The sequence below is a fragment of the Ambystoma mexicanum genome, chromosome 3q (genome assembly GCF_040938575.1).
Source record: "Ambystoma mexicanum isolate Mex_15411 chromosome 3q, UKY_AmexF1_1, whole genome shotgun sequence".
Classification (NCBI taxonomy): Eukaryota; Metazoa; Chordata; class Amphibia; order Caudata; family Ambystomatidae; genus Ambystoma; species Ambystoma mexicanum.
The window spans coordinates 882527062-882539088 of NC_090926.1; the positions used below are offsets into that span (position 1 = coordinate 882527062).

General features: G+C 49.3%; 1 protein-coding gene across 3 annotated transcripts in view; it reads left to right on the top strand.

Annotated features, from left to right (window-relative positions):
* Positions 1-12027, top strand: part of CEP95 (centrosomal protein 95) — a 1206983-nt gene that overhangs the window by 672235 nt on the left and 522721 nt on the right. For all 3 annotated transcript variants that reach the window (XM_069655013.1, XM_069655014.1, XM_069655015.1), the window contains one exon: positions 11408-11549. In XM_069655013.1, coding sequence (XP_069511114.1) covers positions 11408-11549 — 142 coding nt within the window. The remainder of the gene's footprint in view (positions 1-11407; positions 11550-12027) is intronic.

Genomic DNA, 12027 nt, shown 5'->3' on the forward strand with positions numbered 1-12027 from the left:
AGGTTCTAAGTGCTTACCCCACATCCCTTTTCATATCTAGGTATTTTTGTTTCACTCTATCTGCACTCCTGGGTGTTAGTATATATGAGTTGTGGTTCTTGTGTGCACGTTGTTTGATTCAAGGTTATTCACTGTGCGTTTTTGTGCGCCTTTCTCTTGCCATATTCGCTGCCTTTGTACTCCCCTGATTAATCTTGACAACTGCTATGTATTCTTTATTCATGAGCATTTGAATCCATGCAAGACCCCATGCTGGAGAAAGGAACAAGTTACTTACCTGTAACTGATGTTCTCCAGCATGGGTCTGGCATGGATTCACATGCGAACCCTTCCGCCTACCCCTCTGCGACTCTTCTCTTGGTCCTACGGCAGTATGACCCAGAGACCAGTGATTGGTTGTTAGGAGAAGCCCAGTTCAGAAGTGCAACTGATTTTTTTTTTTCCTCTACCGAGGATTCCCAGCCTGACAGGGAATATTCATTTCATGAGCATGTGAATCCATGCCAGACCCATGCTGGAGAACACCAGTTACAGGTAAGTAACTTGTTCTGTACTCTTGTTCAGAGGAGAATTGCCTAGCATTTCGATCCTGGACTGCCCAGGTGGGTGGGACCAGACTGAAATGCAAATGAGTATGTCTTCTCTGTAAAAGGTACAGTGAGCTAAAACGTGGTTGAAGACCCTCCCAAGTGGGAACCTACCCAGTTATTTGGCTGTGTTCGTTCTTGGCAAAGGTTCTCCCAGACCTTTTGTTGAAACCATTTCAGCAAGGATGTGGCAGAGACATCAGCAGGGTAAGATAGCCAGTACAGGGATAGTTTTGTAGGCTCTTTATCACCTGAAGCCCCTGCTGCACCATCTGAGGGAGTCACTGAAAATATGTAGAAGAGGTTGGCCTGGTGGACAGACAGCAGCAACCTATTGAGTGGATTCATCTTGTACCCAGAAGCCCCACATCCCATGACAACCAGTGCCAGCAGTCGGGCAGGCATGGTATTTATTGCTGGGCATCTATGATACTAGTAATAAAATAGCATCTTGTCCCCTGGGCTCCATAGCGCCTCAGAAGAAGAGCTGATTGACATGTGGGTATGGGGATTGTGCAATAAATACCCATTTAAAATGCATTTGTTGTACAACCCTTGTTCCCCTCACCCCCCGCCCCCCCGTCCCACTTGCCAAAATCAACTCAACGGACACACGCACACATATATTAACACAGTAAGCACTCTATCATTCACACGAGCACCCATCACCATACACTCACTCATCACACAAGCATATGCGCATCCATACACACATTTAAATTAAAAAGAAAATGAACATTAACTTACTTTCTGCCCCGGTCTGGATATTTCCTCACCAGCACCCAAGCTCCTGCATCATGAACAGGAATCTGTAAGCAAGAGCTTCCTGGTTCCTGCACATGTGTGCGGGTGCTGAAACGCCCCGCTCCAGCCTGTAGGGAGGGCCGTGTTCATTGGCGTAGACTCTGCGGCTGTCATCGACCTGGGGCACCCAAAGGCAAGTGCTGGGAGTGGGCGGAGGCTGAAGATGATTGTGGGGAGGAAGGCCAGGACACATAAGGGCTGTGGGGTTTAGCACTGGAGGGAGTGGTGGAAAGAGGAGGTGAAAAGGAAAGTCTTGATGAGCCTCTGCAATTTGAAGAGATCCGGCTCAAGATGGAGCGGAAGGAGGTGGCTGTTCAGAGTAGGGAGCCAGCTAAGGAAGGAGATCAGCCACCAGCTCGCTGTTCAGAGAAGCGCTTGACATGCAATGAGTTGGTGCCAGAGGAGCGTAAAGATCTGGAGGGAGAGTATTTGGTGAGAGCCAGTTGTAGATAGCGTGGTCCCCGGCCCCAGACAAGCCCTATGGATGATGCAGAAAGATTTGAATTTGATCCTTGCAGCAACCAGGATCCAGTGGAGAGATACAGTCCCAGGGCTTGAGGCCAAGGATAAGTCTTTGGAAAGAAAATTCGGAATCCTTAAGTTGCACCAAATTTTTGTTTTTAATTTTGAAATCGCTGCAAATTTCACTAAAAATGCATGGGGAAACTGAGCAAACTACAACTAACTAGTATATCCACCTCTAGTAAACTGAACCAAGTGGTGTACCGCATTGCTACTGGAGAAGAAATTGAAAAAAACTAAATGAGGCAAATAACTCAAATAAATCAAGTGAACAGGCTTCTTAACAGTATATCATTCCTCCTGATGAACCGCATAAATTAATGCATGGAAATACGTATTGAGGATATTATGGATACTATGAATATACTTCGAAGATGTTACTTTGAATATGAATGTGAATATTGGCAAAAATGTATTTTGTCAACATTTGTCACAATTGGCTAATAGCCAAACCCAATTTCCATTTTCAGTTTAACTTTGAACATTCTACATTTCAAAATGTATTTGGCGCAACTTAAGGATTCTGAATTTTCTTTACATATTCTGTTTCTAGCCACCGGGCAGCATCAGTGGCAGGGCTCCTATACTGCTGCCTTTGTCTAATCAAGATACTAATTTGTTTGAATCATCAATCTCAAATTAGGATTCGCCAACGGTTGCTTTAATTCTTTTACAAGGATAAGTCTTGCAGCCCTATTCTGGATAAGGTGGAGGGGACGGAGAGAGGAAGAGGGTAGATTAAGGAAGAGGCTATTGCAGTAGTCCAGCCTAAAGCGTACCAGAGCTCTAGAGACGTTGAGCTTCTGGGGGAAAGTGAGGAAAGGAAGGATTCCTTGGAGGAGGTGGAGTTGAAAGTAGGCCTTCTTCGCAAAGTCCTGGATGTGAGGGAGGAAGGCGAGCGAGGAGTTGAAGATGGCTCCAAGTTTTCTGGCTTCAGATGAAGAAGGGGACCCATAGATGGTGGACAGAGTGAAGGAAAGAAAGAGGGAGCAGGAGTCCCAATGGGAAGGATCTCAGTGTTGCTGGCATTGAGGCAGCGACCATTAGAGGCAAACCAGGATTGGATGGCAGATAGGCAGTCAGGAATGATGGAGGAAGTAAGGAGAGAATCAGAGAGAAGTTTGAAGAAGAGTTGTTTCATCTGCATAACAATGGAAGTAAGGGGATAAAGTGGAAATTAGGCTAGCAAGCGGAGTGAGATAGATGTTTAAGAGCCAGGGAGAACGTGTTTTTTTTTGTTGCCATTATTGCTTTCAATCTCAATGGCTTTTAATTCTATATCTGAATTCAAAAGGGACATGGGAGGAAAATTGGAACATGAGTTTGGGGGCTTACTCAGTCTAGGGATGACTGAGATTACGGTTTTGGTCCTAGACTTCAGGTATTTCAACCCCTCTGGCCAATGTCCTTAAACAACCTCTTCATAACCAACGGTACATTGCTGTCTGACATAAGTCGACCAGCAACATACCACAACCGGAACATTTGCTATTTTCCATCAGCTTTGAGACAGTCCTTATTTCCTCCACTGTTAAGTTGTTATACATAGTTGTAGTATTATGCCACCACAAGTGGGGAGAGTGGGGGCCAGGATCTGCCAGTCCAGAGCACAGATTACAGGATCTGCCTTTAACCTGGAAAGAGGCTAATCATAATCGGATAAGGCTGAACAAATGCCATCATTTGATAACACAGATAGACCTTCATTCTCTAATTCAATACACCATTTTCTTGTCTTCCATCTTCATCAGCTTGTTCGCTTAGACTCTGCCTGCTCTATCACCAAATTCTTAGAATAATTGTCTAGTGTGGAAAACCTCATTCTAGGCCTCCAGAGTCAATAATAAATTTAATTTATGCCACACCTCTTTGTGCCAAGATATTATCTTCTGAAGGATCTACAGCTACCTAAGTTTCCAGTTCCTTTATTGGCACAACATCCAGAATTGTCACTCCGTTGTGCTTATGCGAGTTTGCCAAAAGACTATTGGCTTCCACTCTGACGACGTTTTATGAGAGACCCAAAAGAAAACAGTCAGTGTTTCCATCAATAAATTAAACCAGCCCAAACTCCATCTGTCTATGAACAGTATGTTACGTAGCAGACAAGTGTTCAGCCTCCAAGACATTGCTCAACCTCCCCTACTGGTGGGTCTGTGCCAAGTGAGATATGGATAAGGCTTGAAGTAACAATCTCACCAATATTGGCATCAAAGACCATTTCCAGGAAGGAGCATGACAAATTAATACAGTCAGTCTAGGAGAAAGACTGGGGTACGCTAGATAAAACCCAATATATAATTGTTGAAGTTTTATGAATACACCATGGAACCACCAGGCTCAGCGGCAGTCTTAACATCTCAATTGGATTACTTGCACAGATGTTTGCAAGCAATGGTTTTAATAAATGAGGTTGATATTCTTGCAGCTACAAGAATAGGCATTGAATTTTTCGGTAATGGAAGGATGTGAAAATGGTATATTGATAGAAAACGAGAAGTCTGTAGAGTCACCAAAATGTAGACATTCTACATTGTCAAACATGATTAGAGGATTGTAAACGCATGACCTGTTATCGTGGCTGTATGTGAGAGTGCAATGCACACAATTCCTATGACTATACTAAGAATGGAAAATGCTGAAATGTAACGAAAGCCATACGTTGTCACTGTGGCAGGCAAAAATTGTGGACGGTTCATTCCAGGCAAGGGTGTACAGCAAACGGGCGTTACCCACTGCCAACTGCTCGTTGGCGGTCTCCCATATGTTGATGGCCCTTTATCGATCTTCAAGAGGGGATGAGGCCTGCGTTGACATGCTCTGGTTAATTAAGGGCCTGTCATGATGATGGACAAGCATCTGCAGCTGCTAAATGTTTCTGGGAACTGCCAAATGGCAGTAAATAAGGGTCTTTCGAGGGGATTGGGTCCTCCGACGTATTCCATATCTATGACATGTAATCACCACAGCTGTGCTGCTTCGGAAACTTTTCGGCGTCTGCGTCCTGCGTCGATGACGTCGATGCACCGTCGTCGAGGACCTCCTCCGACGTCATCCGATGTGATAAGTAGGACGCACGACGCCCATAGCCTCAGTTCCGTTTTTTCGGCGAACGTGTTGCTTCGTGTTTCTCGGTTTAAACGCCTCGACTCTTTGGAGTTCTGTTCTTCTCGGTTCTTCGAACCTGTTCGTTTGTGAAAATCCTTCTGAAGATGTCTACTTCGTCTTCGACCCGCGTCCGGGTTTCAAGAAGTGCGGGGAGTGTGGGTCCAAGATGTCGGTGACGGACTCGCACGACGCCTGCCTCTGGTGCCTCGGGGAGGCCCTCGACACGGATGACTGTATCGACTGCCAGTCGCTCACGTCCAAAGCCTTACGCGAACGTAAGAAGAAGTTGTCGGTAGGTCGGGTGTCCAAGCCCCGGAAGTCGAAGTCTGCGGGGCTTTCGACGGATGATTTGAGGGGTTTGTTTGTTTGTTTGTTTATTCATTTGTTAAGCGCACCAGACTCGTAAGTAAAAGGGCGCAATGACAAGGAAATGCAAGGCTTACATGATTACACAGGTTACAGACAGGATATATACAATATGAACAATAGGACTGTGGCTAGTTTGCATGAATGCGGGAAATATACAATATGAACAATAGGGCTGTGGCAGTATAGTATGATTACAGGATATATACAATATGAACAATAGGGCTGGATCAAAGGTGCGTGCACTAGGATATAAAACTTATATGAGTACACATGCATAGGCAGCAGTATTTACATAAAGAGAGAGTATAGCAAGGTATACTGTTTCTTGATTGCAGGATAGTGTCCTCAGGGAAGGGTGATGGGTAACTAAGGATTGGTGGCAGTGATATGCTTTATTAAGTTTTTCCTGAAGAGTGGATATGGGTGACTTTCCGTGTCATCGTCGGAAGTCTCGTGGGTCTCCTTCTAGGAGTCGGTCTCGCCACTCCTCAGCCTCTTCGAGGCATTCTCGGAAGCGCCGACACCGGTCGTCTTCCAGGTCCTCTTCGGAGGGCTGTGCCCGGCGCGTTGCTTACCCCTCCAGCCGTGCGACGCCGGAGGAATGGGCTTCCTTCGGGAAGAAGATGCTGGTGATTCTTGAGTCGCAGGGTACTCGGCCGTCCGCGCCCCCGAGTGGGGTCGGTCGTGTGGGGTCGAGAGACACCGCTCGCAAGAGTGGTCGGCACGAGTCACGGGAGAGGTCCCGTTCGGACAAGGGGACTCGTTCTCGACGTACCCGTTCCAGGTCCCGGTCCTCGATGCGTTCGAGACCGTGTGCGCCTGTGAGGTCTTCGAAGAAGGCATCGACGTCTGTGGCGTTGAGGGCGTCGACAGGCTTTCTCGAGGCTCTGGCTCCGAGGAAGTCGTCGATGCCGTCGACGCTCAGGTCGTCGAGGGACACGCTCGGGGCTCCGGCCTCGAGGGCTGTGTCGACGCCGCCGATTCTGGAGGCGCTGCATCTGACGTCGACGCCGATTTCCTCGACGCCGATCCTCTCGGCGCCAATGCCGGTTCTCTCGACGCTGGCCATCGATGCCTTTCGTGTCGGAGGTACCCCGGGGCACGGGTGGACCCCCTAGGAAGGCTCTGGTTAAGAGCAAGCACTCTCGAGTGCCTTCTTTTCGCCACCTGGACTATATTTCAGAGGCGGATGAGGATTCTGATGGCCTGGTTCCTAGTCAGGTTCCGGATGACATTGTCTCGGGCCATAGTCAGTTTGACGAGTTGAGACAGTCACTGCATGATGCCAGTGGACTGGACACCTCTCCGGAGGTGGAGTTTTGTAGGCCTGAGCCTGGCTTTCATGCTGATTCCTCGTACCGGCGCCTTATGGCTCGGGTTTCTGAGTACTTGGGATGGTCTGCTCCCCCAGGGGAATTTGTGCAGGATGATCTGACAGACATCCTTGATGTTGGTCCCCCAACTGACCCGGTTCTGCCGTTCCATATGGCTTTACAGAGAAGGGTGGCTGCGGCTTGGACTGCTCCGGAGAGTCTCCCGGCGGTGGGCAGATCCTTGTCGCGGAAATACCGTCCAGCCAGTGGCGACCCCTGCTACTTGACCAGGCACCCCACTCCGGAGAGTTTGGTGGTGCAGGCGGCCACGGCCCCGGCGAAGCAGGCGTCGTACCCTACCATCCCTCCTGATAGGGACGACAAACGTTTTGATGGTTGGGCGAAGAAAGTGTTTTCCTCTGGTGGTATGGCGCTTCAGGCGGCCAACTCCATTTGTGCCTTGTCGCGTTTCACGCACACTCTGTGGAACTGTGTTGCGTTAGCGGCTGAACATATTCCCGAAGGGGACGAACGGGATGGTTTCCTTGCTATGGTCCAGGATGGTAAGGATGCCATGTGTGAGTCCGTTCAGTCGGGTTTGGACTTAGCTGAATGCGTCAGTAGGTCCATGGCGGCGAGCACCGTGATGCGCAGGTTTGCGTGGTTGCGGAAGTCTGGGTTTGCTCCTGATGTGCAGTCCCGGCTCCTCAACATGCCCTTTGACGGTGAACACCTTTTTGGCAGCAAGGCTGACGAGAGCCTTGAGAGGTTGCAGACCTCAAAAGCTGCAGCGAAGTCGTTGGGCGCTGCAGTTCGCCGACCTCCGCCTTTTCGTCCTAGGGGACAGCAGTGGAGGGGTGGTTCCTTTCGCTATTACTCATCCTTCAGTAAAGCGAGTGGAGCTGGCAGTCAGAGGCCAATGCAGGGGTACCAGAGGTGGACGACAGGGTACCCGTGGTGCCAATGCCGCTCGGGCAGTTGCCTCTTTGCCCTCAGGTAACGCCGCAGCCGCTCCCACTCAATTGTGAGGCCATGTCCCATGGTTCGCCGGTTGGGGGAAGGCTGGCGCAGCATCTTGTAGAGTGGCAAGCCATTACTTCAGATGTGTGGGTTCTGGAGATCATAACCCACGGCTACTGTCTTCCCTTTCGGCACAGGCCTCGCGACAATCCACCGGGGAACCTCTTTGCAGAGTCCGGATCCGCTCCTTACGCAGGAAATTCAAGCCCTGCTGGAGAAAGGCGCCATAGAACTGGTGAGGAGAGGAACAAGGGATGGTATTCCCCTAATTTTTTGGTTTCGAAGAAAGACGGGGGATTGAGACCCATCATGGACTTGCGCGGTTTGAACAAACTCCTCAGGAAGGACAAGTTCAAGATGGTTACTCTCTCAAGTCCTCCAGGCCCTTCAGCTTCAGGACTGGTTGGTGTCACTCGACCTCAAGGATGCTTACTTCCATGTGCCGATCCATCCCAAGCACAGGAAGTACCTGAGGTTCACGGTTGGCGACTTGCACTTTCAGTTTCGGGTCCTGCCGTTCGGATTGACCTCCGCCCGAGGGTTTTCACCAAGCTCATGGTGGTGGTGGCAGTGCATCTCAGGCAAGGGGGGATTCACGTCTACCCCTACCTGGACGATTGGTTGATCAGGGGGGGCTCTCCCGAGCAAGTCCTGGATCATCTGTCGGTCACCTGTCGCTCCCTTCACAGGCTGGGCTTCTCCCTCAATTTAAAGAAGTCCCATTTGACGCCAACACAGCGGCTCCAGTACATCGGAGCAGTGCTCGACACTTCCCTGGGGCTGTGTTTTCCTCCCCAGGTGAGGGCTCTTCACATTCAGCAGATGGTGCACAAGTTTCAGCAAGCCCAGACGCTCCCAGCGTTCGAGTTCTTGAGGTTGCTCGGCCTCATGGCATCCTGCATTCTTCTGGTGCCAGAGGCTCGCCTGCGGATGAGATCTTTGCAGTGGGCACTCAAGACGCAATGGTCGCAGTCCTCCGGCAGGATGTCGGACTCGATTCAGGTGCCGTCCTCGGTCGCCCGGGACCTTCTGTGGTGGGCCGTCGAAGGCAACTTGATGAGGGGGGCTCCATTTTGGCTTCCCTGGCCGGAGGTGACGATCGTGTCGGATGCATCCCTCACGGGATGGGGGAGCTCATGCCAACGGGCTGACAGTCAGCGGTCGTTGGTCTCCGTCGGAGTCCAGACTCCATATCAATCTGTTGGAGCTGAGGGCCGTCAGGCTAACCCTGAAGGCTTTTCTGCCGTCTGTGCGAGGGAAGAATGTCCTGATCCTGACGGACAACACAGTGGCCATGCACTACCTCAACAAAAAGGGGGGGGGGCAGGGTCACTTCCTCTGTGCAGGGAGGCGATGCAGCTCGAGTTCTGCCATCCAGCAGGAAGTTTCGATCTCGGCAGTTCATCTGGCCGGAGCCGAAAACGTGACGGCGGACGCTCTGAGCAGGCAGAGCGCGATCTCTCACGAGTGGGAGTTGGCTCAGGAGATTCTCCTGGAGATCTTTGCCCTTTGGGGGACCCCTCAAGTGGATCTCTTTGCCTCCAGTGTCAACCGGAAGTGCGAAAGGTTTTGCTCGCGGGAATTTCCTCCAAAAGGAGCCTTAGGAGACGCGTTCGTGGTGGAGTGGTCCATCCCGCAGATGTACGCGTTTCCTCCTGTCCCCGTCATCCCGCAAGTGCTGCGGAGGTTACGGAAGTTCGGTTCCCGGATGATCCTCATTGCTCCGGCGTGGGCTCGGAGGACGTGGTACCCGGACCTTCTTGACTTGTCCATCTGCCCTCCACGTCGTCTTCCCTACCGAGACGATCTGCTCTCACGGGAGGGGGGTCAGGTTCTCCATCCAGAGGTCAGATCCCTCAACCTTCACGCTTGGCTTCTGAAAGGTTGAGGTATAAGGATTGGGACCTCCCTGAGGACGTGATGGAGGTGTTGCTTTCGGCACGAAGGCCAGCAACAAAGTCTCTGTACCGGTGCCGTTGGCGTAAGTTCTGCGACTGGTGCAGAGTTCAGAATGTGGATCCTTTTGCATGTGACATCCCCATGGTTCTGTCCTTTTTACTTTCTTTGGCCCACAGGGGCTGCTTGCAAGTGGGTACCGTTAAGGGTTACCTGGCGGCGCTGTCCATCTTTAAGCGCTCGTCTGAAGAGTGTTCTTACTTTAAAATCCCTTTGATTTCACAGTTCCTGAAAGGGCTCACTAATGTGTTCCCTCCGTCACCTTTCCTGGTGCCCGGTTGGGATTTAAACCTTGTTCTTAAGTTTCTTATGGGTGCTCCGTTTGAGCCTTTACATTCTTGCCCTTTGAGACTGTTAACTCTGAAAACTGTGTTTTTAGTTGCGGTTACTTCCGCTCGCAGAGTGAGTGAGTTACAGGCACTTTCAGTTACGCCTCCCTTCACTGTGTTTCACAAGGACAGGGTTGTCCTTAGAGTTCGTCCTTCTTTTCTTCCGAAGGTAGTGACGGAATTTCATTTGGCCCAGAAGGTTGTTCTTCCGGCATTCTATCCTCCTCCGCATCCTGGTAAGGAAGAGGAGAGGCTCCATAGGCTTGATCCTAGGAGAGCTTTAAGCTTTTATGTTTCACGCATGTCCCGGGTCAGAGTGGATGATCAACTCTTTATTGGTTACGCTGGAAAGCGTTTGGGGCAAGCTGTGACGAAACAGACTTTGTCTCGCTGGATTATTTTGGCCATCTCGGAGTGCTACCGCTTGGCGGGTAAGGATCCACCGGCTGGCTTGCGGGCCCATTCTACCAGGGGTATGGCTGCGTCTACTGCCCTGCAGAGGGGTGTTCCTATTCGCAACATCTGTGATGCAGCCACCTGGGCTTCAGTACATACATTTGTACGTCACTATTCCCTCGATTCCATCCGAGCACAGGATCTGGCCTTTGGCAAGGCGGTCCTTTGCTCTGCTATTTGATTGGCTGTTCTAAATTTTGATTCTAAATTCTTTCCCTCCTCCTTGCTTTGGTACTGCTTTGGGAGTCTGTCATAGATATGGAATACGTCGGAGGACCCAATCCCCTCGAAGAACAAGTTACTTTCTTACCTGGTAACGTTCTTTCGATGGGATGGTCGACGACGTATTCCATATCGCTCCCGCCCTGCCTTCCGCTGCAGAATTTCTTTTGCGATTGCAGCTTACGTTCCGCAAGGCTTTGTGTCTGACTGGCAGTTGACTTATGTCACACGTTCTGGGGGAAAAAACTACAACTGAGGCTATGGGCGTCGTGCGGCCTACTTATCACATCGGATGACGTCGGACGTCGGAGGAGGTCCTCGACGACGGCGCATCGACGTCATCGACGCAGGACGCAGACGCCGAAAAGTTTCCGAAGCAGCACAGCTGTGGTGATTACATGTCATAGATATGGAATACGTCGTCGGACCATCCCATCGAAAGAACGTTACCAGGTAAGAAAGTAACTTGTTCGTCTATTCAGAAGTCTGCATGAAATAAAATGTTTTATGTACAAATGGGCCAACCATTAATTGGCACTATGTAACCAAACTAAAGGTGCTTACAAGATGCCACTTGTTTTCAATGAGGTTTCCATCCATGGTCTGTGCTTACATAAACTGGAGTGTAAACCCATATATAGCACATATGTCTTTCAGGACAAGATTCATAGTTTGTGCTTTTGTTGATCTATTTACCATTGTCTACCTTGTTTTGTTTTAGTTCTCATGTACAAAGAAAGGAAGATGCTTCTTCAATGACTGATGAACCACTTTCCCGCAGGAGAGCAAAGGATAGGTTATCTGAGCAAGAACTCCAGGAGATGTCTGAAAACCTCACTCGCAAGTTGAATGAATTAGATTTGGTATGGAGATGTTTGCCTTAGCATTGAGGTTTAATAACGCATTGTATTTTTGTAAAAGTGTGTCATAGTGGTTTTTCTATCTCATTTTTAAAATATTTTTTTTATTTACTTGTCTATAATCAAAACAAAATTTGATTTTTACAAGAAGTCATATCTCATGTCACACATAGCAGAAAGATAAAAAAAAGTAGTGCATGAAGTTGAAAGAAACAAAAGAAACATAGCAAACATAGAGGATCATCCAGGATAAAAGGAAGGAAGAAAATAATCTGCACCAAATGATAGAACTTAGTTAAGTGACACTGGATGGACTGCCAGTCTCTATCATAAGTTTAAGTGCAGCCTCCAACATCTTTAATCCTGCTGAAGTCCATTTTGTCTTTTCACCTGCGATCAGGCGACACCACCATGTGTCCTCCTCACAAAGTGACACATCGCACATTAAGGGTAACAAAAAAGCTTCTCGCAAATGTGCTGT